Source organism: Anopheles aquasalis, chromosome 2 (genome assembly GCF_943734665.1).
Source record: "Anopheles aquasalis chromosome 2, idAnoAquaMG_Q_19, whole genome shotgun sequence".
Lineage (NCBI taxonomy): Eukaryota > Metazoa > Arthropoda > Insecta > Diptera > Culicidae > Anopheles > Anopheles aquasalis.
This window is the reverse complement of record NC_064877.1, coordinates 51,511,314-51,536,164: the sequence shown is the minus strand read 5'-3', so window position 1 is coordinate 51,536,164 and position 24,851 is coordinate 51,511,314. Positions and strand designations below refer to the sequence as shown.

Sequence of the window (24,851 nt, the reverse complement as noted above, 5' to 3'; positions counted from 1 at the left end):
CGACGTGAATGTTTTACGTGCCCTCCATTATTGTTTCCACATGTTAAATCCACTTATCCTAGCATCTCCAGTAGAAAGTCGATTGCTCGCGGGTTTTTGCACGTGGTATGGGTGTATTAACGGACAGCAGACCTTATGCTCATCAGAAAACTATTTGTTAATTATCATTGTTTGAACCAAGTACTTCAACAGATATAATCATAAAAATGATCATGCTAATTAATCAGCAATGTCGTAGATCAGTAGCTTACAGTTTCAATTTCGGACGCTCTCGGAAGACGGATGATTTGAAAAATGTAATAAAAAACTACAGAGATTAAGAAATCATCGAAACTAATTACTATTCAATCATAGCATCCCTTTCGCTGTCAATTTTGGAGCGAAGTATGCCACGGAAAATCAGCTCCACATAAGTGCAGGAGTGGATATGCTAAATACTTCCGTTTCATCCAAAATTGAGCTGAATCATTTTAATTTCACCCGGAAATATGTTTTCAACCTTAAAGAAGGCTGAGGAAGTAGTTTATTGATTTTAGAATCATAAATTAAGGCATTTCATGCAATATATCGATAGAAAGTTTGATGGAAAGCAAACCATGCTGAGCCATACCGTCAGTTGCAGGTCACAATGAGGCACGGAATTTATGGGATTTTTTTTATGTAAAATTCCCATTATGAACGATGTTTCTATTAAAAACAATTATTTTGCGAAGCAATACGATGAGAATAATCCCAAACATATCCGAAAACATGTCAAAGTCATGTCAAAATGGCTGCAACTGGAAATCTGCGGTAAGAGTGGCCCATATGAATGGAGAAACATGTTTCCTTGCAGGTGGGCTTTTACTTTTGTCACAATCATTATCGACCTTCTTTCACTTAAAGAATTAAAAAAAAAACGATTATCAAACCTATCAAGCTCAAAGCAAGTGATTTGGAAAGAGGAAAGTTCGAGCTTCTAGCAAAAAAATACATGGTCTTTGTGATGGTCTTTGTGTCTAACATCCATTTTTCATATTAGCTTGGATGTGAAGTAGTAATACAGTAATTTTTGTAGCTATTCCATTCCTTGTGCGCATGGAAAGATAAGGAAAAAGAATATGAACAGCTGTTTTAATTAATGGAATGGGTTTCACTTCAATTATTTGTTTCTTAACAACAGACCGTTTGATGTTAGTACTTAAATAATCAATCAACGGTGTCAGCATTAAACTTACACATCACATTTGCCCGTATATGCTCAATATAACCTAATGTAAAGCATCGTATCGTAATCACCTAGGAGACGCGTAGAAGACAACAATAAGTATTGCAATGGTATCGAGCAAAATATGATTATCATTGGATTCCATTTCCTTGTGTTCTTTCATACGAAGTGGTCTTGTCCACTAGTGTCTCCTGCTGGATTATTGATCTGAGCTTTCTAGACACTACCATGGCACGACATATTGCTTGGAAAACACTTTTCATGATTCAGCTAATAGTAGCTATCGGCTTAAAAGAAGTTAAAGGACAAACAACACAAAATATTAATATTTGTAAGAATAATTTTTTATTCAAATTCCCATAAAAAAGTCATTGTAAAAGTTTATTTTCGGAAATTAGTGTTCATTCATTGTCCATTGTGCATTGTCCCATATAACAGCCCAGGTTGTATGACTAAAATCTTTTTCTTTTTCATCGCATCGTTGAGTAGTGTTCGTTAATGAGGTGGATAACAGTATGGCTAACGTGGCAATCGAAGTGGCGCTAAACTACGTAAAAAAGAATCTCCAACTTGGTTTGTCAGTGGATATGGTATATGTGGAAGGCAACCGCACCGACTCAAAGGATCTTTTACTAGCATGTAATGCAATTTATGATAACATGTATTTTATGATAACTGCAGCTAATAATCTTATATTTTAGTATGCTCAAAATATAGTCAAGCATTAAATGATAACAGTCCACCACATCTTATCCTCGACACAACGCTCACTGGCGTCTCTTCCGAGACTGTTAAATCATTCAGCCTTGCACTGGGCATTCCAACAGTTTCGGCTTCCTATGGCCAGGAGGGTGATTTGCGTCAGTGGCGTGATTTGACACCTACAAAACGGGGATATCTTTTGCAGGTAGTAATTTTAGTATTCCGAAACCTTGGCTGTCTGAATTCAAGTACATTGTTGCCAACTATCTCTCTTCCTTTCTACAAAGCAAGCAAGGCAATGTTAAATTCATTTTACAATTTAAAGTGCATGTTACATGTTTTTTTTGCACAAAATTTTACACAATTGCAGAGCAATCCTGGGATGTAATGTTTGTATTCGTCGTTCTAGGTAATGCCTCCTGCTGATATGATCCCACAGGTTATTCGCTCTATTGTTATCTTTATGAATATCACAAATGCGGCCATTCTCTACGACAATACATTTGTGATGGATCACAAGTATAAGGCTTTACTGCAAAATATTCCAACTCGGCATGTTATTACCAGTATAGCAGACGAACGAGATAGAGCCAGCCAAATTGAAAAACTGCGTAATTTGGATATCAACAATTTTTTCGTTCTTGGCTCGTTAACGTCTATTAAACAAGTTTTAGGTAGCTATATTAAAGAGTGTTTTCTGTTGCATTTATTTACATTGTAGTACTAAATATGAGATAAAATTGCTTAACGTTTACATAGAGTCTGCAAGGAATGAATACTTTGAACGGAACTTTGCATGGCATGTAATTACACAAGAACAGAAAGATCTGTCGTGTAATGTGGAAAATGCAACAATCATGTTTCTGCGTCCGATGTCTGACAGTATCAGCAAAGATCGGTTAGGTAGCATACGAACAACCTATAATTTGAAGCAAGAGCCGCAAATTACGGGCTTTTTCTACTTCGATTTGACGTTAAGGGCTCTACTTGCAATTAAGTATGCAAAAAAAACCTCTGTTCTATTCTGGTAATGGTGAACAAAACTTATTTTTTTCGCTTCGTTGCATTTTGTTCTAGAAATATCTTACAATCTGGTTCATGGCCCTCTAACATGAAATATATTACCTGCGAAGACTATGATGGCACCAACACGCCGAACCATACGATCGACCTGAAAACGGCTTTTATCGAAGTGACTGAACCTACAACTTTTGGGCCGTTTGAAATACCGAAGGGAAAGATACCATTCAACGGCAACTCTTACATGAAGTTCTTAATGGACATCAATGCTGTGACAATTCGCAGTGGAGCATCAGTTAATACTCACAATCTGGGCACGTGGGAGGCAAGTCTTAATGCACCCATCAATGTGGCAAACGAAGTAGACCTGAAAAACCTGACGGCAGATGTCGTCTACCGTGTGTACACAGTAGTGGTAAGTGCAGGCCCCTGGTATATAACTCGATACTGTATGTTTAATTGTTTTGGCAGTTGAACGGCCATATTTTAAATGAATGATGAATTAACTATCATATGTAACTATCATTTGATTTTTCCCTCCGTATCCCTTCCCAGCAAGCACCATTCATTATGCGCGACTCAACAGCTCCCAAAGGCTTCAAAGGGTACTGTATAGATCTGTTGAATAAGATTGCTGAGATTGTCGAGTTCGATTATGAAATCCGGGAGGTTGAGGATGGAAAATTTGGTAACATGAATGAAAACGGCGAGTGGAATGGCATCGTGCGAAAGCTCATCGATAAACAAGCAGACATCGGTCTTGGATCAATGTCAGTAATGGCAGAACGAGAAACAGTGATTGATTTTACAGTTCCATACTATGATCTTGTCGGTATTAGCATTATGATGCAATTACCAAGCACGCCTAGCTCGCTTTTTAAGTTTCTCACAGTGCTAGAGACAAACGTGTGGCTTTGCATCTTGGCGGCTTATTTTTTTACCAGTTTTCTAATGTGGCTATTCGATCGCTATAGTCCCTACAGTTATCAGAATAACCGTGAAAAGTATAAAAACGACGACGAAAAGCGAGAATTTAACATCAAAGAGTGTCTATGGTTTTGCATGACTTCATTGACTCCGCAAGGTGGCGGTGAGGCACCAAAAAATCTTTCCGGAAGGCTAGTTGCAGCCACCTGGTGGTTGTTCGGGTATGAAGGATATATTGACCATCTTACATATTTTTTTATTTCAATCGTATCTTCTCCTGATTTCGGCAGTTTCATCATTATTGCGTCGTATACGGCCAACTTGGCTGCTTTTTTAACCGTGTCTCGTCTGGATACACCGGTAGAATCATTGGACGATTTGTCAAAGCAGTACAAAATATTGTATGCTCCGCTGAACGGATCGTCAGCGATGACTTATTTTCAACGGATGGCCGACATAGAGGCCAAGTTTTATGAGTAAGTTATTCGGCTTTATATTCCAACAAGGAGTGAGGAATAATCCAGACTTCATATACTTTGCTGCATCTTAGAATTTGGAAGGAAATGTCTCTGAACGATTCTTTGACAGCTGTGGAACGGTCAAAGTTGGCAGTATGGGATTATCCGGTGAGTGATAAGTACACTAAAATGTGGCAAGCCATGCTAGAAGCCGGTCTTCCGAACAGTCTTGATGAAGCTGTACAGCGGATACGCAACTCGACTTCGGCTTCCGGATTCGCCTTTCTAGGCGATGCAACGGACATCCGCTACCAGGTGCTGACAAACTGCGACATGCAAATGGTTGGAGAGGAGTTTTCTCGTAAACCCTATGCCATTTCTGTCCAGCAAGGATCCCCATTAAAAGATCAATTTAACAACGCGTAAGTCAGAGTCTGCTTTATTATTTTTGGTAAAAATCTTTTGCATCATTAACTCGAAGAACTATTGACACAGAGCATCCACTCCCCTGTACAGGCAGAACAATTTCTCCTCTGCTAAACATTAACAGGAGCGATTGTTAATGTTTTTTTTTCGTACATATTTAATGACGGCCGAGCCGTATTATCCATTAACAATCGCAAAACAAACAGGAGCAAAATTGTTCTGTGCGCGCCCCTGTACTCTACCGAATTGCATGATTTTGGAGGTTATAATAGACATTTTGATTGTTAAATAGCAGATGAATTTTTTTCAGAAATTTACACTTACCCAGATGGGAAGGATGTTATTAATTACCTAGTACATCTCTCCTAATCGCTCCTCTGCTAAAAGCTTTTTAAAAATGTAATCCCTAAAATTATGCATTTTGGTAGATATGAAGAAATCAGTTTTTTACCCGAAAATGCGAGAATTTTGATCAATCAAAACGATATGTACTGGTAGATAATGATCGATTTGTTACACAATTCTTATCATTTTTATAAATAGTATCCTAATGTTGCTAAATCGGCGCGAGCTTGAAAAGTTGAAGGAGCAATGGTGGAAGAACGATGAAGTACAAAATAAGTGCGAAAAGCCCGAGGACCAATCAGACGGAATATCAATACAAAACATAGGTGGGGTATTCATTGTCATCTTTGTAGGTATCGGTATGGCATGTATCACTCTTTTGTTCGAGTTCTGGTACTACAAATACCACAATAACAGTAAAGTGATCGATATCGTCGGGCCAGCCGATCAACAGCAACGAACCTCGGTCGTGAAACATATTCGCCCAGTAATGGGGAAGCTTATTAAGCAGGACTCATTGAAAAAATCACCAAATGCGCAAACGCTACGAACGCGATCCATGGTGCCGAGCATGAGCAAATTTCAATCTCGTTTCTAAGAAAACTTCTTCTGAAAGTCAAAATTTCTAATTCTTGTTGTGTGACGTAGGATATTAAATTAATGTCGTATCTAGTGGGGCTCAAGATGTAATTAAAATAAAAAAAATAAAAAATATAATTTCAACAAAATAAACAATTCCTAACTTTACTTGTTATTTCCCTGAAAGTTTAATAAATTGACTAAACCCTCATCGGTTCTTCGTATGGGCGCGTATACAATTTGGTTGGAAAATATCAAATAGTTCAAAAACGGCTCGATGAAATGGTCTGAATTTTTCCAAGATAGATTTATTTTGTTCATAGAATAGAAATATATCACTAAAAAAATTTAGGCATGTGTAGTATCGCCTGAGCAGAAAAAGTTACGATTCGGTTCCTGTGTATGCGTACGCATGCACATGATCAAAAATAAACTTTTGTTGTTTTCTTTTTTAAGGAATTTTGTCCTTAAAAGAAAAGTACTTGTTTTTTCTTCAAAATTCAAATTGTCCCCTTTAAAGCAGTCCCCGTCGAATGCAATGCACTTGTGCCAGCTTTTGATCCATTCCTCAAAACTTTTCTGGGTCTCGGTTTTTGGTATAGCCATTAGTGTCTTATTTTAGTGACGATTTTAGCTTAATTGCCTCCACACTCTCAAAACGAGTTCCACGTAGTGGTTTTTTGAGTCAATTGAATAGGAAGAAGTCACATAGTGCGAGAATGGGTGAATTGACTGGTTGTTGAATGGTATTGGTGTTGTTTTTGACGAGAAACTCACGAATAATCAACGCATTATGAGATGGCGCATTATCGTCATGGAGAATTAACGAGTTGTTACACCACAAAGCAGTTTTTTTTGTTTGCGGATAAAGCCAAATGATATGTTGGTGATCTCAGCTATCTCCCTTATCGTCAATTTGCGCTTTTCGATCAACAATTTTCGGATTTCATCCAAAGTGTCTATAGGAAACAGGTGAAGTCATACCGAACAAAATCGCTCGCGACGATTAGAAAAATGACTGAAAAAAACTGACAGTTCGTGCCTATGTTTTGGTTGCGTTGGAGACGCTGTATTCGCTTTGAGAAGTAAGAAATCCGTAAAGAAAGTTCAAGGAACTGCTCGTTTGATCTAAAATTAGGAAATGTTTCATTTAAACGAGCAAAAGTACATAATATGCCTGATAAAACCGTTGAACTTTTCCGGAATCAAACGCACGCTGGGTTGGTGATGAACGTAAACAAGCCACGAAATGTCAAAAAAACAAAAACAAGCAAAAAAGAAAAAAAGTGCTATGACTTCACCTGTTTCCTATAGACACTTTGCTCACGACCACTTTTAAAGCGTTCATACCACTGGTACACCTGTGTTTTCGATATAGTATTGTCACCATAACACTTTTGTATCATTTTTAATGTGTCGGAACACTCAATTTAATTTTCAACGTTGTTCATATTTTAAAAATCGCCATGACGTAAAAACTTAATATAAATAAATCTCTGCTGTAAACGTAAATGAAGAGCTGGCAAGCTGAAACTTGGCATGTACATCAGTAACAGCGCCGTCAACGTAATAAAAAAAAACAGAATTCAAAATTGATAAGCCCGCGAGGAATAAATTCAAAATTCCGGTTTATTTATGATCATGGTAGTGCATCCACCATATGTATTTAGCAGCAAAAAATCTTTTTTGAAGCTCTGAAAAAATGATTTCAGGTAAAAAACATCTCTTGCCCGGTATGGTGAACGAGTTACTCAAATTTGAAACTGATCGAACAATATTTGGAGCTACGGTGCCGTTATAAACCTTCAAGTTAATTCATGGTTGCATTCGATAAGACGATCGAGAGGATCGTTTGATTCGTAATAAATTCAGGCCGATCAGAAATGTATTCTGAACATGTAACAATAATTTGAACACTATTTACAAACCAGGAAAAAATTTAACAGTCGATGAAAAGTTGGTTCTATTTCGAAGGTGATCTCCGTTCCGTCAAAATAATCCATCAAAACCTGCCAAATATGGCATGGTAATTTTGGTTTTATGTGTTTCAAAATTCAATACACAAATTTTTAATAGTCGTGATCGAAACACCATTCCCAAAAGCAACTTAGGACTTACTGTTTTGGATTTGACGAAAGAAATATGCGATAAGATTGTGACATGCCACCATAACATGACCGATCGATGCAAGAGATGTGCCAACAAAATTGAGAAAAACGTACTTTTTCACGGTTTTTCATATTTTTCTCAAAAAACATGATTTCCCATTTGCTGGTTTAACAACGCAAACTTTAGAATGTTTGACACGTAGTAATTTTTTATCAATAAAGAACATTCCAATCAATAAATAAAAAATATCAGAAGTGGTTAGTGGTTGGATTTTTTGGCACAGGTTGGAAAAATGTGTGTATGCGCACGCATATACAAGAACCGATTCGATGCAATTTTGGAGGGACCGATGAGGGTTAATTCATGCATGTTGTGCTCTAATTACGAAGGGATTAGGAGTGACATGGACATACAGCATAGGACTGTTTGTGAAAAATGGTCCAAAAGTAAAAGTACTGATTCTATTTGTACCTTTCATTTTCTTTCTACTATCATATATTTCATATACTTTAAGGAGTAAGTTTTACCTACTCAACCGTATTCGCGGATTCCAAATTTCAACGCTTCTTCCATGTATACTTTCGACGTGCTCCCGCTTGTCCAGGCTTCTTTCGTTCCCTTCGTCGATAATCACGCGATAGTAAACCAGCTATGAATACATAAAAATGAATTGTTGACCTGATGAATACAAGGAATATACAACGACATATGGACTTACCGATGCGCATGTGAGAAATCAGGTCCTTATCAACGAAGGAACGAAGTGCCATTGCAATGCCCCATCTTACAGCTCCTGCTCTAGAAGAAGGTCCTCCACCCGATACCTTTGCACATACATCTACTTTGTCTATCATATTTGTAAATAGCAAAGGAAATAATATCTGCAAAAAAACAAACAATAAACTAGATCACTAGATCACTTTCTCTCTCTCTCTCTCAGCAAGCAAAAAAAAGTTTATCCACCATATATATATATATATATATATATATATATATATATATATATATATATATATATATATATATATATATATATATATATATATATATATATATATAGTTATAGTTGGTAGGTTAGGCTTGTATTGTAGAGTAGTGTAGACTTAGGATTAAGGTAGTATTAGTAATGAATAGTTGTATATTTGTGGTTTTTAAATATAAAGTCAGTCTGAATCGTAAACCACCTTGAAGCAGACGTATAATTGGCGCAGCCGTCCGGCCTTTGAGTACGAAGACAGTGCAAAAACACAAGACAAAGAAAACTTGTGTTACAGTAGGTCCGGGTAACCATTAAAATCGTGCCGCGTGTCGATTTTAAGTTGAGGCCTCGCCGCTTTCGTGACAAAGAAAAAGAACCGGCAAAAGTGAAGCGTGAATGTTCTAAGAGAATCACCTTCACCCACGACGACTAAAGTGAAGTAATCGTTCTTAGAGAAATTACTTTCACAAGAGTAGCGATAGTTCTAAGTGAAATCGCGCTCACGGAGTAACTGTAAAGTTGAACATTCGACAGTGAATTTGGACTGGAAAAAGTGAATCGAATGTCCTAAGTGAATTGACTTTACCGGGGACTACTAAAGTGAAGTAATCGTTCTTAGAGAAATTACTTTCACAAGTCCAGAGTAGCGATAGTTCTAAGTGAAATCGCACTCACGGAAACCCGGTTAAGCTCATCATTCGGAGTGAATTTGGATTGAAGAAAAAAAAAGTGAAATGGATCAAATCTACCAAAAACTTGAGGAAATAGTGAACATTTGCCACCAAATACTTTCGGATCACAGCAAGAAATTTCAACGGATCGAGCGATGCCTGATCGACCGACGGAGCAACGCAGAGATCAACGACCAGCGACCGACAACGCAGAGCGAATCGATGGATTGTTTAATCCCTGATGCTATTAAGCTGCTACCTGAGTTCGATGGAAATGGGCGTCAACTCTGCGCTTGGCAAGAGACCACAGAACAGGCACTGGAACTGTTTCAAGGACAAGTAATGCAGGAGAAAAATGAAATATTTTTCATCATTGTCAAAAACAAAGTAACGGGTAGGACAAAAGATGTGTTATGCGTAGGAAGCAACCCGCAAACATTCGAAGAAATGAAAGACATTCTGCTAAAAGAACTAGAAGGATTTAATTTGAAAATAACAAAAGATACGGGTGCGAACAAAAACATTGTACCACATGGCATTATAAAATACACCCAACCAACTTCTCAAATATCTATTAAAAATGTATGCAGCTCTAACAAAGTTTCTAAAATGGAAAAAAATGATCTTTTTCCTAACATTTGTACACCGTTAGAATTCTATGAATTTAAATTTCGCGATTATTTTGACTTTCTCATTGGTTCAGAGACACTTGCACAGTTTAATGCAATTATCGATTATGAAAATGAATTTATTTTTTTTTGAAAAATAAAAAATTTAATTTCGTGAATATTACCCATCGCAGAAAGCTGAGACACATCATACAGTAACAGTGAACACATTGAACAATAGGGATTGGTTTGTACCTACTTTGCAAAAAATAGGAAAACAGGCTTACATACTTCCAAGATTGTACATAGCAGTATCAAATTATTTTCTATTATTCGGCATAACGAATTAAAAGTGAAATAACACTGAAAACTTTCAAGGATACAAAGGGCACTAAAAGACACAAATCAAAAATTAAACGAATTAAACAGTTGAATAATTGAAAGCACGAGGACGTGCATTGTACTTATAGGGGAGGAGTTATAGTTGGTAGGTTAGGCTTGTATTGTAGAGTAGTGTAGACTTAGGATTAAGGTAGTATTAGTAATGAATAGTTGTATATTTGTGGTTTTTAAATATAAAGTCAGTCTGAATCGTAAACCACCTTGAAGCAGACGTATAATTATATCTATATATATATATATATATATATATATATATATATATATATATATATATATATATATATATATATATATATATATATATATATATATATATATATATATATATATATATATATATATATATATATATATATATATATATATATATATATATATATATATATACATATATATACTTATATATTCCAATTGTATATGTATATGTGTATGTGTGTGTTTATGTATATGTGTATATATATATATATATATATATATACACATATACATATACGAATGGCAGAACGAAGTTAATATACACGCATGTACAATATATGAAAAAGTTTATCCTCCGCTTGTATATGTATATATACATATATATTGTACATGCGTGTATATTAACTTCGTTCTGCCATTCGTCTCTTGAGGCCTGTATTGAAGATGTTGGATGTATTGTTTTTAATGCAACATAAACGGTTTTTACTGTACTGGACTAAATGGAAACGGTTTTTACTGTACTGTTGCTTCCAACGATACTGATGACCAACATCCAATAATTGCCATCGCAATCGGGGGGTTTCGATTCGAAATTTTTTGGCAATGTTAATGCATCTTATCTCTCTTCCCTTTATCAACACACAGCATTTCATTGTAGGGGATCGTAGAACCAAATAGCAATGCGGCGCGATGTAAATGAACCTCGGAAGGATTCGCATTAGTTCCACATATACGATTCTGATATTTGATTGCATTGCTGCCTTCGTCTTTCGCTATCATTAATCCTTCTCGTTGATCTTGAGATCTTGATTTTTATTTTCAGACATACGCAATTGAAGCTGAAAACATGCTCCCGTTGCTCAGAGGTCTGGTTTCTACGGATTAGTGCCAGTCTTTTTGAAATCCGACCGCGCACTCCTTTACTTGATCTTCTGATTGAAGGCATTTTCCTGTCTAAGAAATGAATCAACTAAAATCAGATAATTTTCTTTTTATCACACATAGTTCTTGATGCACTCGCCATAATTTTTATTCCAACCACAATAGTTACCAACTTTAAATCACTTGACGAATCATCGTTGGTTTGCTCAAACCTCTATGGTCTGATGGAAGTAAAAATTTAAAAACGAATTTTGTTATCACTATAGAAATTACCAAATTACGCGGAGCAAGACGAATTCATCGCGCCAGAAATGGGTGAAATCGGCCCATCCGTTCTCAACTTTCGAGTTTGTAATTTATACAGGGTGAGGCAAAAAAACTGCAACACATTTAAAACGCCATATATTTTTCATTTTTGTTTGGAATTTTTTGAGTAAAACCAAAAAACGTCGGGAATTTCATAAACTTTCAGAATCAGTTCAGTTTTTTATGGTATGTTACTGTTTGGGTGAATTATGATCTTGAGACGGTAGAAGAAACCATCGCTCGTTGCCCGCAGAGTGCTTTGTGGTATTTTGGCTCATTCTTGGAGAAGCGTTTGCTAAAGCTGGTCAAAACTATGTCATTTTTTAGGTCTAACCTTGGCCTTCAAAATACCGCAAACGGAGAAGTCCTGCGCTTTTTGCGCCCATAGATATTGACAGCCAATGAGACATGGAAATGAAGTGTGAAATGTTTCTTTACGCTAATTTCATGTCTCGGTTGCTTTGAGGGAAGGTACAGAGTCCTTTTAGAATCTCTAGGGATTTCGCATGAATTGTTTGCATTTCTAGGACTGCAATGAACCTTTTAATAGCTTTAGAAACATTAATTTGTTGATTTATATCGGATCCACCGAACGAAAATATGCGAATAATGTGAAAAATTGCGTGTTATCGCATCTCAACCCATTATCAACCCGGTTTATGCGTCGTGGTGGCCAGCCGAGAGTGTAAATTATCAGCTGACTTTCCTGGAAACTAAATCCCATATTTTTTTTCGTTTAAAAACTACAGGATAACGAATGGTTTCTCATCAAAGAAAACAAAGTTCAGAATTTCATCATTTGCGGCCAAGCGAAGCAAGGCCTCTTCACGGTCTCAAGACCATAATTCATCCAAAAAGTAACATACCGTAAAAAAATAAACTGATTCTGAAAGTTAATGAAATTCCCAACTTTTTTTGGTTTTATTCAATAAAATCCTAACAAAAATGAAAAATGTATGGCGTGTTAACTGTGTTGCAGTTTTTTTGCCTCACCCTGTATATATATAGGCTGTAGTCAACAATAACCATTAGTTCCACACGATCATTCCAAGCGAATATGTAATTTCCTGTACAATGGGTCTCTGTTGCGTTATTCAAAAAGGTGCGTGCTACAAAATGTTTTGAGCGTCAGTGGCAGGGTTTCAGGTCTGGCACGAGCGCATAGCATACAAATGCATGCATTTGTTCAATCACCAACTCTGCATCGAAAGGTTTGGTGTTTATGTACAATCAATCGTTTGATCTGAAGTGCGATGCATTTCCTTTTAAAAGTAATCAAAACGCGAGAGTAATGACGAGATTGGACAGAGGATTGCTCTCAACAGCAATCCCAAACAGTGAACGACCGTTTCTAATTCTTGCTTAATAAATGTGGCCATTGAAGCAAGCTACACTCGTTTCATTGTGTGGTGTGGTTCTCTTCTGTCAAGGCAACAGCAGCGAAATGAGATTCGGAGAACAGGTTCATTGATTCGACCATGGCAACCTGATGATCTTCCAGTTTGTCAGTAGTCTAAAGGTAAACGTCGTGACAGATCGTGCCGAAGCGGCTGCTGAGAATCCACTCTCAGGTTGCCGATGTTTGTGTGATTCCGATTAACGGATTGACACAACAATTTCTGTGATAGGGAAGAAAGCTCATACGATTGGTGAAGATGTTCCTCTTCCTACCGATATGTTGCGAACTAGGAACAGTGCTTGTGGAGTTGTGATGTCTGATAACTACGAAGGAGTTGAGAGATCGCCGCTTCGAACCAAACAATAGCCGCTATCGTCTATGTTGCGCTGCATTTTTTAGGCTTTGGAATTTTGCGAAAGGACAAGATTAAGAGACAATTGGAATAATTGTAGTATCAGTAAGACAGTAAGTGACAAGTGTAAATATACCATGAGTTACGTGTATTAGAACTTCTTGCTCTCTGTGCTTACCTAGTGTTGGTAAGAACAAACGAATTAGAATTCAATTAAATCACGGGATAATACAAGAATCATTAGTCCAAAATTTAAATTTCACTTCAATACCCTTCAAACGTTTCTTGTTTTGTTGTTTCTTGTTTAACAATTCCTATAGTATTGCAAATCTTCAATGAGCGCGTCGAATGTAGAAACAAGTTTTATTTTAATAACAAAAAAGCCCAAAAAACTACACAATTCTGCCATCGTTCAAATGTGAGTGTTCAACGGGACTTTTGCTGTCAGCGTCTATCTTTGGCAGAAAAGGAGAACTCGTTTGTATGTGGCTTTTTGGATAAATATAAAACTTTTTATTGCCTTTGGTTCGTCCGTTTATCTGAAATTGTGTTAGTCTAATCTGTCCTCATTTTCTATTTTCGACACATACAGTGCAGTAATACTATTTTTGAATGATATCACATTGATCAAACAAACCAATTCCAGCGAAGCATTAAGCAATATAAATGAGAAAGTGATGCTCATATAAACAACAACAAAATTCTAATATACTCGCTGTAGCGGTTTTTGCTTTACATTTCATAATTATTTTTTTCTTTTTTTATGTTTTGGTCGGTGGGTGACATAGGAATCACAAATGTTGCAGCAGTCGGCTACAGCATCTAAACTAACAGTTGAACCAAATCAAACAACCTGTTGAATCAAATCGAAATAATATTGACAAATTGATATTGCACGACCACTGTACACGATTCGGTTCTGTTTAAATAGCCTGTTTCTGTGCATGCTCAGCTCAGCATGGACAATTACGGGTTTAAAGACAGTTACAGCTCTCCACCTACACCTTTACCTCGTATTCCTAAGGTACTGAGGACAGCAAGCTGCATCGAGAATGGTTCCATGAAGTTACCTCGATTCGGCAAAAGGTGCGTGACGGTTTATAAAAGGGTTATAGAAGGGACGGTTTATAGAAGGGTCATCCAGAAATTTAACTCTCCACAGTATTCAATGCATGACTAAAATCAAGGATCACTATTATGAAGTACACTGTTGATAAATGCTACAAAATGTTATAAATTTAAATTTAAAAAACTTTATATTACTTTATATATAGAAACAAATCGTGCCATGTATTTGTTTCGAGATAAAAATAGGTGAATTCTAAACATTTGGAACCAAGTAACATAACATATGCTAATAGTATAAATCTTACGACAACGCATTGAAGGTATCTCTATTGTGTGATTCCAGATTCATTTTTCCCGTAACGCAACCCGAACCATGGGAAACGAGTCATCCAAGTACTCCGCCCAATGGAACATCGATCGGCACCGATACGGATAGTGGACATAGAAACGATATAACACAAAACAATAGCTTCCGCCACGGTATAGCAAGTAGTAGTAGTACGAATAACGATACGCCAATTAATGGTATAAATACTAGCAAAACCACTACTTCCTTTCCGGGTGGTTATACCAACAGCGTTCCTGCTTTACCGCTGCTTAGCCAACCCGGCGCTCGGAAAACTCACGTTGATAGTTACGAGTACATGGAAGTGGGGCCTTCACCACCCGCGGAAAGTGCACCAAACTTTTATGATAGCTATGACGAAACGTATTCAGAATCTAGCGCACAACTGTGCAATGACATCATTCGCATATCGTTAACAGAGCAGATGCGTCAAGCCGGAGGACGGTTGGCTCTCTTAGAGTGTTTCGAGTCAACCGATCAAATTGAAGCGGAAGAACTGTTTCGCATCACGCCATTTGTCTCCAACTTATCAACATCGCCCCAATCATCGTGTTCGGACACTAATGTCGCTACTGCTACCGTACAAAAGACAGAAAAAAACATTTGCTTCTTGTGGGCAGCATTTTTGCAAAAAATCTATTTACTGAAGCAATGCGTTCATCTCGGTGCAGAAGTATTTTTTTGTGATAGTAACGGACTGTCCGCTCTGCATCTGGCAGCATTCAGTGGATCCACTGAGTGCACTCGTTATCTTCTTAGTAACGGTTTAGATGCAAATTTTCAACCCAAGTGGTATACCCCACTGCATTGTGCTGCCTTCGGCAACTCACTTTCCACCGCAGAATTGCTAATAGGTAACGGAGCACGACTCGATATCCCAACTAACAAACATCAATGTGAAGAATCGCTTCTCCATTGCGCCGTGAGATCGAACGCGATTGATTGCTTACGATTCTTCATAGCAAAAGGAGCCGATGTCAATTCTCTACGCCGAAACGGCACTAACGCCATCCATCTCGCGGCAGATCTTGGACATGGACAATGCCTTGCAGCCTTACTAGAATGCCCAACAGCCGACACAAACGTACGTGTACGTCAAGGAGACAAGCAAATGACGGCGTTACACTTAGCAGCAGACGAAGGAAATCTCGATTGCGTCACGCAGCTTCTAGCTCGAGGAGCAGACGTTCGAGCACGCAATCATCGCGGATTCTCACCGCTTCATTTGGCGGCACGCAGCGGTAGTACCGACTGTGTTGAAGCGTTACTAAAGCTTGGTGGGTGCGATCCTAATGTAACCGATTTTGATCAACGGACACCACTACATACGGCCGTCAGTAAATCGGAGTCTGCAGTAGAAATGCTTGAAATATTAATCGCTTGGGGTGCAAACGTCAATCAGCGAGATATTTATGGCTTTACTGCACTGCATTTAGCAGCCTTGGATGCCCTTGGACCATGCGTGGAAGTACTCCTACATCATGGCGCAGATGTAACAATGAAATCACGTAAAGGTACTAGCGCACTCAACATTATCAGTCGCAAGACTCCTGCCTCGCTGGGTGTCATACAGTGTAAGCTCGATGCAGCCATAACTTTGACACACTCACAGGATTCTTCTAGTAGAGAAGTGGAACTAGAATTAGACTTCCGAAGTATTCTGCAGCATTGTCATCCACGCGAAATCAGTTACCTTAACACCTTTGTCGACGATGGACAAAAAGAGTTTTTACAGCATCCTCTCTGTTCTGCGTTTTTATACATTAAGTGGAACAAGATCCGCAAATACTATATCGCTCGCCTGCTATTTTGCTTTACGTTTGTGTTATTTCTAACGCTGTACGTTTTAACCGCGTTGGCTCATAACTGTTATAATGGTAGCAAAGATATGAAGGAAACTATACAGGAACAGGAGCTTTGTCAAAAGCAATCAATCTTTGGCGACATGCTGCGAAATAATCCGTTCGTGATCGAAATGCAATGGATGGTGTTGGTCGCAATCACGGTGCTCGAGATATGTCGCAAGATTTATGGCATTACCGGTTATAATTCCCTCAAACACTACATTACACAAACAGAGAACGTAATTGAATGGTTTATCATTCTTAGCGTGTTTGTCATCTCCTACATTTACACAAAACGCACATATACATGGCAGAACCATGTCGGAGCTTTCGCCGTGTTACTCGGGTGGACCAACTTGATGCTTATGATTGGCCAACTGCCTGTCTTTGGCGCGTACGTTGCTATGTACACTAAGGTACAAGTAGAATTTGCGAAGCTGTTTATGGCATACTCGTGTATGCTTATAGGTTTCACGATCAGCTTTTGTGTCATTTTTCCTTCATCTTCATCGTTCGCTAATCCTTTTATGGGATTTATCACGGTTCTTGTTATGATGACAGGAGAACAGGATCTAGAACTTCTGATCAACGATCCCGATGGAAAAGATCCACCATTTTTACTGGAAATCAGTGCCCAAATTACCTTCGTTCTATTTCTATTATTCGTAACAGTTATACTGATGAACCTCCTTATCGGTATTGCTGTTCATGATATACAAGGATTAAAAAAAACCGCTGGTTTGTCCAAGCTTGTACGCCAAACTAAGCTCATTTCGTATATAGAATCAGCGCTATTTAACGGTTGGCTTCCAAATTGGTTGCGTAATCTTCTGTATTATACTGCACTGGTATCGCCACAGGCCTACAGAGTAGTACTGAGCGTTAAACCTTTGAATCCGGGAGAATCACGGCTTCCTCGCGATATTATGATGGCAGCTTACGACATTGCTAAGCAAAAGAAACATTACATGCGGAAATGTCCCGCTTTCAAGCGCTATAACGTTTCCTACGATCCGAGCATACACACAATCAGTACCGCCAATAGTACCATGCCTAAAATAGGAAATTTCAAAGACACCGACGCTTGTAAAATCAATGGCCATGGCAAAGATCGCCAACGGACAAATTTAAGCAGTACAGTGTTAACTGGTAAAGATCATTTGTCACAATTTGGGTATGTCTACGAAACACCGACATTATATGGTATCGCCAATAGGTTAGACGACAATTCTGAGAACATTAGCGCAGTTCTTTCGGAGATTGCTGAATTGCGGACATCAGTCGAGCAAAGCCAACAGATGCTTCGTCAACTCTCGCTTCTGTTAAACAAAACTTCAGAGTGAAAGTTAATCCTTTTTTTTCAGAAACAATCCAATTGCTTCAAATACACAAACAAATACAAAGAGAATCTTTCTACACTGTCACTACTCTATGGTCACTGACAAGTTTGGCAAATATGGCGTAATCAAATCGCATTACATGTAGTTTAGTGTTTTATACAGACATCTATTGGTTTTGAATAAAAATACCCTTAAAAGCGGTAAAATAGTTTTTAACAAACAAATAAGTCGGTTCACATTTGTTTTCTGAGCACAACCTGTACATCCAAAAAAATATTTATCTTCCGATATTGTAAGTTGACTGCATAGCAATGTCACGTGAAATATAACTGAATACCAGACTGTTGATCTACAAAAAATCTTGAAAAAAAGGCGCCTTTTTTGAACCCGAATTAACATTAGTCCTCCCTTAAGCAAATCAACGAAAATTTTAACTCGTACCAAAACTGTAATCGAGTACATCTTGTACCATTTTAAATTATGTGCACATTGTCCATTTTTATGTATAATTATCATGGCGTTGACACCCGTTAAGATGTTGCCATAAGTCGTTATGTGTAAGATGTCAAACAAATGGTTATCAATATCATACAACGCCGCAACTAATCGCACGCATTTCCATTTAACCAAGAATTACATGCTAATGTCTGATTAATCAGATTGATTCTATGCTATGCTCGCCTAAAAAACAATCCAGCCCAAGAAAAACGATGTTAAACGTGTGGAATACAGTCGAACGCGGTATCTCACCCAGGAAAGGGTTCTCGCCACAGGATAAATGAATAATGGCGATAAAGGTTTCAACAGAACTTTCAATGTTTTGCGTACCAATTATATCCAATTGAACGCAGCAACATTGGTCAGCAGGATATTGTCGCCAAACGCAGCATGAACATCGCATATCCGATAAATGAATTAAAAACGGATGAACAGGTACAAATGAAAATAATGATATTTTGCACACAACATTTTTGACTTGATTTATATAATTACCGTATTCATTAGATGAGAGTGGGAATAGCAAAAATTATCCTCCAAAACATCAACCTGTGTAACATATGGTATGTTACAAAGCTTGACGCTATGTATAACATATGGTATGTTATGTAATGATATCAAGAAAACTACTCTTGAAGGAATATATTACATCGACTTTTTGCTTAATATATCACAATTAAAAAAAGTTACGACCTAGTAATGAAGCTAGTAATGAATATAATTACCTTTTACCATGATAAATAATACTAACCTGATCGCGTTGTTGGGTACTTCCTACACTACGTAAATCCTGGTCATTGATTATAACAGTACCGTTACCAGGATACTTAATTGTTACATCTCCACGAGCTGTTTTTCGAAGACACTCTGTTGAATAAGTTGATATTGTCCGGTTAAAACGTAACGCACTAAATAAAAAAATATTAAAAAGCGATCAAAACTGTACCGTATATTGTAACATATTGTAGGCCATTCGTATCATGCTGCGGTTCGGGTATTGCATCATTATTCTGTTTTGATATCAACGGTTTCCTGTACTCCAATATGAAACTTTTAGCCTTTTTTGATAACGGGTGTTGGGCCAAACGATTTATGGCATCAATAAAGTTATCATACTCAATATTGGAGATGCTTTCGACAATTTTTTTTTCCAGTATTTCTTTAGGCAACCATTCGGAACCCGTAAGGTCACTGAAACCAAAAAGCACGTTGTCATTGATGATTTTTATGTCTCTCCTGATTAAACTATAAGTTTACTCACAGTTGCTGTATAATAGATTCGTTAGTTCTATTCTTAATGCGCGCACTGTCTTCCAATACGTTCAGAATATTTATGTTTTCCACGACGTCCTGAAATTGTTTGAACAATTAGTTGCGAGGGAGAAATTATTATAATTCATAACAGCATTTGCTTACATAAAGCAATTGAAAGAAATTAGGTCGACCAGTAAAGAATAATGGATGAAAAGGGCGACCCGTTTGATCAAACTCAGCACCTTTCGTTTTGGGAATAAACTCTTCTGGATGCTTCATGGTGGGTCTTGCAGCCGGGTCGTACAGTCCAGAGGGGAAAAGATATTGAACAGCTTGATCGACATCTTGCTGAGAGAAACTTTCCACATCTTCCCCCATCATGTTTGCCAAGTGCCGTTTACCAAGCTTGTACTCCAACCGAGCCGTGATCATACAACTTTCATATTCCTTCGCACGTTCAAGGTATGCTTTCATTGCCTTGCTGATTTTGGATTTTTGTACATTGCTTAAACCAGTTGCCGCTTCAGAGCTGTACTGCAGCCGTCCGGCTACATGGTGTTGCTGCAAACAAAATTCATCATCATTATGTTGCATCTCTAAATTCTATAATCTACCTGTGGCGAACTCATTTTGCCGAAAACTAAGTAACGACATCTTATATTTCGAGCAAATATAGGCAACATATTAAACACAACTTTACTAACTCAACTGGCTTTAAGTCTGGTAATTGCGTGAGACTCACAACACTTTTGTACAATAAAAAATGATTATAAATGCACTGACCAAACGTACAGCGTCCAAGGTGTCGCGGATACTAGGAAGGAAGGGCTCTTTTTTCGCCTTCATATTGACTCTGAAATGTGATAATTGGGAGGGATGTTTACTAACAAAGCAACGTGGGCTGGATCAAAGTGTATTAATTAAACAGGTGAAGTCACTTTGCTCGCCGCCATATTGGATTTTTGCTATGGTTCAGTGGCTGTCAAATACATGTTTACCAAATCGATAGAAAGCGTTTGGTCATACGAAAGAAATCCGGAAATGTTCAATGGTTTTATCGGTAAAACTGTGCGACAGCCCTGTGAAATTTTTTATCGTTTATGTTTCATTTTCCCTGGCGAAATTCATTTTAATTAACGCCCAGCTTTCAAACCCCCTTATAAACGTCATGAAAACGATAAAATTTAAAAAGATAGAAAGAGAGGCAACTATGAAGGAAAGAGAGAGACGTAAACGTACGACTGTCAAACGTACGAAACGAAAAAAGGCAGAAATAGCTTGGCGCATGCGTAAGTCACTAGAGAGAAAGAGATAGTTATATTCCGCTATGCCGTCCCGATGGCCGGTTTGTTGGTAAACAAAACAACGCCATCTGGCGATCGCTGTGATGGCCTCTGCAGATGGCGTTGATTTATTCGCCCCCCGTTTGAATCGGCGGTTGACGCGTGCGCCCATGCACCATGGTTTCTCGCTCAGCGTTCAGCTACGCCACACACGGCTGGCCGGTTGCTAGCGCACTCGTGGCACGTCCTCTGCTGGCCGGCGGCTGCCAGGTGCGGAGTTTGACTGGGGCGGTACATCTCCAAAACGATAACGGAGGTGTCCAAAGGTCAGCTCAGTGTGGACAGAAACCACACGCTGAGCATAAGGACAAAAGCTGGCTTGATCTCGACAATTTATACGTCGTGCATGTGGTTGCATGTCCGTTAGTTTGAAATTTGAACTGTCAAAACGAATTCGCCCGCACTTTAAATTCGCTTTGGTAACCTATAGCTGCGCCTTTCTTTCAAAGGTTGGCCTCTCTCTTTCTGGTGCATTGGCTAGGTAGGAAATCGGCAACCCTGCTAAAATGGTTGCCAATTTATACTGGCGAAATCCCACAATGACAGTTAAGCGCGGAGTTCACGGGGGCTGTCGTACTGTTTTACCGTTATATCAAGTATAGTATCGCTTTTGCTCGTTTAAATGATTCATACTCAACAAAAATTTCGCAATGTAGAAACAAAACGAGGGATTTTATTCGGAATGACTTCATCGCATGTGAGTATGAACGCAAAAACAAAACGAAATTAAAAGCCAGGGATATACGAAGCGTAAACTCTAGCGTAAATATAATATCCGGTTGTAGGAAGCGTAAACTCAAGCGTAAATATAAAATTAATGCCAAAAAGTTTACACTTGAACATGTTTACATGACCGGGTTGAGATGTGTAATTCGAATTAACGTATGCATTAAAAAAAAGAGACAAAATTTGAATGACGATAAAAAATAAACTATGACCGATAATTGAGTTCTGTAAATTACATGTGGAAAGGGAGTTTATCAGTTTATCAGCAAAAAAATTCTACGCCATTCCGAGTAGGATTTTGGAAGTTAGACGGTAATTTCGGCATGGCAGTCAAAAACATATTTGTGCACATGTTTTTCAACTATTTCTGTGTCTTTTCATTTAATTCCTCCTCCATTTTTCTAATAAAATTGTTAAAATAGATCCTACGTTTAAAGTTAGCCCAAAAATGTTCGATGGGCAGCAGCTGGGGGACGTTGAGCGGGTTCGCAATCTTTGGTATCACATTGGTACTTAGCCGCTTCATTTTGTCTAACGATCGCTTCGCGTATCGTTTCTGGTAAGACTCCCCGATCTTTGTACTATTAGTGTTCCTTGATGATTGACGCAACCTTCTACAGTCACTTTGCATAATAAATTTTCCCGATCACGACCAGTTCGGAGTTAAAGAAGGGCAGGGCATTCTTGAGGAACTTGGTGTGTGAGTGAATTTCACTTTAGAGCTCACTTTCTTCGTGCGGGAAGTAAAATATGAAGTGCCTTTTAATAATTTTTCTTCTAGAATGAGATAGGTATCGCGTTCATTCACCACCGCCACGTCGCGATGCGCCAAAAAAATTATCTTGACGATCGTGATCAACCACTGTCGCTGTGACATTAATTGCTGCTCTGAGATTAGTGGCCGGGATATTCGCTTTCTGACATGTATGCCTATGTACTTCAGATACTTCTTAATTATTTGGGCCGTTGCACCGATCTCACGGCCAATCACGCACGCAGCGATGTAACCACTTTTTCCTCGGTCTCGGCCATCAGCATCCTTTGGAGGTTTTGACCGGTCAGAGTCGTCGGCCGTGCCGAACTATGCCTTCTTGTGATGCTATTATTGTTGGACAATATTGCCAAGATCTTGTAAATACTGAAACGGCCATATTCGACACTCACAAAGCGTCACACGATAATCTTTTTGGTCGCGTCAGGATACCGTTTTTGAAATGCGCAAACCTCGGAACGAAGTTGCTTCGCTTTTTTCGCCATCACGATTAGAGTTCGACTGATAGAGCTTTCAAATTTTGTCTGATAACTCATAGATAACTACTATTGATGCTACATTTTTAGTTTCTGCAGTGCAATTGACGGTTTGCCCATGGAAAATCGTCAAATTTTGTCTCTTTTTTTTAATGCATACGTTACACGCAAAGTGTCTATAGGAAACAGGTGAAGTCATACCGAACAAAATCGCTCGCGACGATTAGAAAAATGAATGAAAAAAACTGACAGTTCGTGCCTTTGTTTTGGTTGCATTAGAGACGCTGTATTCGCTTTGCGAAGTAAAAAATCCAAGTTCGAGCTCAAGGAACTGCTCGTTTGATCTAAAATTAGGAAACGTATCATTTAAACGAGCAAATGTACATAATATGCCTGATAAAACCGTTGAACTTTTCCGGAATCAAACGCACGCTGGTTGGAATGAACGTAAATAGCTGTCAGTTACTTGACGTTTGGTGCTTTATGTCAAATTGCTATGACTTCACCTGTTTCCAATAGACACTTTGATTACACTGAAGTTTTATCGACTTTTTTGAGAAAAATAGGATCTTTTTTTCCGAAGAAAAAGATTAAAAGCGCTAGTAATGATCACTCACTATTAATGTAAAACACAAACAGAAAATATAGCGACGTAAATCGCTTGTAAACAGCGTTTAAGCTAGAGGTAGGAATACACGAAGCGTAAACTCTCGTATAAACTCAGAGTGTAATGCCAAAAAGATTATACTTAAGCCGGCGATACATGAAGCGTAAACTCAAGCGTAAATATAAAATTAATTTACACTTGAACATGTTTACATGACCGGGTTGAGACGCGTAATCCGAATTACACTGAACTTTAATCGACTTTTGTGAGAAAAATAGAATCTTTTTTCCAAAGAAAAAGATTAAAAACGCTAGTAATGAACACTCACTATTAATGCAAACCACGAACAGGAAATGTAGTGGGGCAAATCGCTTGCAAACAGCGTTTACGCTAGGATTTATGCTCCGTGGACCTATAATCTCTTTTACATCGTGTAAACGGCAAATGTAAACTTTTTGGCATTACATTCTGAGTTTATACGAGAGTTTACGCTTCGTGTATTCCGGCCTTTATGTCAAAAAGATTATAGGCCCGCGGAGCGTAAATCCGAGCGTAAAAGCAAGCGTAAACACAGCACCAACATGAAGCGTAGCATTCTGAAGAATTGAATGTTCTACAATCGCTAATATACAGTAAAAACATCTTAAAATATATAAAAAGATGTTCAGAAATCAACTTATCTCGTCGATTTATGTTTTTTGTGGCCAGAAACACATGTAATTGATGTAATAGCATAGTGTAATTGCAGGTACCCGAATGTAATTGCATTTGACGTTTCGGTATAAACTTTTATGCGATTATGCCTACCACACGAAGCGTAAACTTTTTGGCATTACATTCTGAGTTTATACGAGAGTTTACGCTTCATGTATCGCCGGCTTAGGAGTTATGATTAATTTATGTACCTATAATCTATTTTACACCGTGTAAACGGCAAATGTAAACTTTTTGACATTAAGGCAGGAATACACGAAGCGTAGACTCTCGTATAAACGCAGAATGTAATGCCA

At 38.1% G+C, this 24,851-nt stretch overlaps 3 protein-coding genes across 8 annotated transcripts; 2 read left to right on the top strand and 1 right to left on the bottom strand.

Moving 5' to 3' along the window:
- Positions 1-1,185: 1,185 nt before the first annotated feature.
- LOC126570728 (ionotropic receptor 25a) lies at positions 1,186-7,378 on the top strand. The gene is made up of 10 exons (XM_050228704.1): positions 1,186-1,538; positions 1,697-1,846; positions 1,909-2,114; positions 2,319-2,583; positions 2,669-2,906; positions 2,987-3,344; positions 3,485-4,077; positions 4,147-4,332; positions 4,407-4,736; positions 5,284-7,378. The coding sequence occupies exons 1-10, from the start codon at positions 1,436-1,438 to the stop codon at positions 5,681-5,683; spliced, it is 2,829 nt and encodes a 942-aa protein (XP_050084661.1). The 5' UTR covers positions 1,186-1,435; the 3' UTR covers positions 5,684-7,378.
- Positions 7,379-8,199: 821 nt separating this feature from the next.
- On the bottom strand, positions 8,200-20,720 carry LOC126570714 (28S ribosomal protein S9, mitochondrial). 2 transcript variants are annotated; one of them, XM_050228676.1, is made up of 7 exons: positions 20,532-20,720; positions 20,080-20,478; positions 19,925-20,013; positions 19,610-19,854; positions 19,415-19,530; positions 8,492-8,654; positions 8,200-8,422 (listed from the first exon to the last, which is right to left on the bottom strand). In XM_050228676.1, exons 1-7 carry the CDS (start codon positions 20,598-20,600, stop codon positions 8,331-8,333), a joined length of 1,173 nt encoding a protein of 390 aa, XP_050084633.1. In that variant the 5' UTR covers positions 20,601-20,720; the 3' UTR covers positions 8,200-8,330. The 2 variants fall into 2 exon arrangements, with proteins under 2 accessions (XP_050084633.1, XP_050084634.1); XM_050228677.1 differs by having other exon boundaries at positions 20,622-20,718.
- LOC126570699 (transient receptor potential channel pyrexia-like) lies at positions 11,768-19,377 on the top strand. 5 transcript variants are annotated; one of them, XM_050228645.1, is made up of 3 exons: positions 11,768-13,335; positions 14,356-14,653; positions 14,979-19,377. In XM_050228645.1, exons 2-3 carry the CDS (start codon positions 14,526-14,528, stop codon positions 18,166-18,168), a joined length of 3,318 nt encoding a protein of 1,105 aa, XP_050084602.1. In that variant the 5' UTR covers positions 11,768-13,335; positions 14,356-14,525; the 3' UTR covers positions 18,169-19,377. The 5 variants fall into 5 exon arrangements, with proteins under 5 accessions (XP_050084602.1, XP_050084603.1, XP_050084601.1 ...); XM_050228646.1 differs by having other exon boundaries at positions 13,888-14,653; XM_050228644.1 differs by having other exon boundaries at positions 11,768-13,680.
- Positions 20,721-24,851: the final 4,131 nt, after the last annotated feature.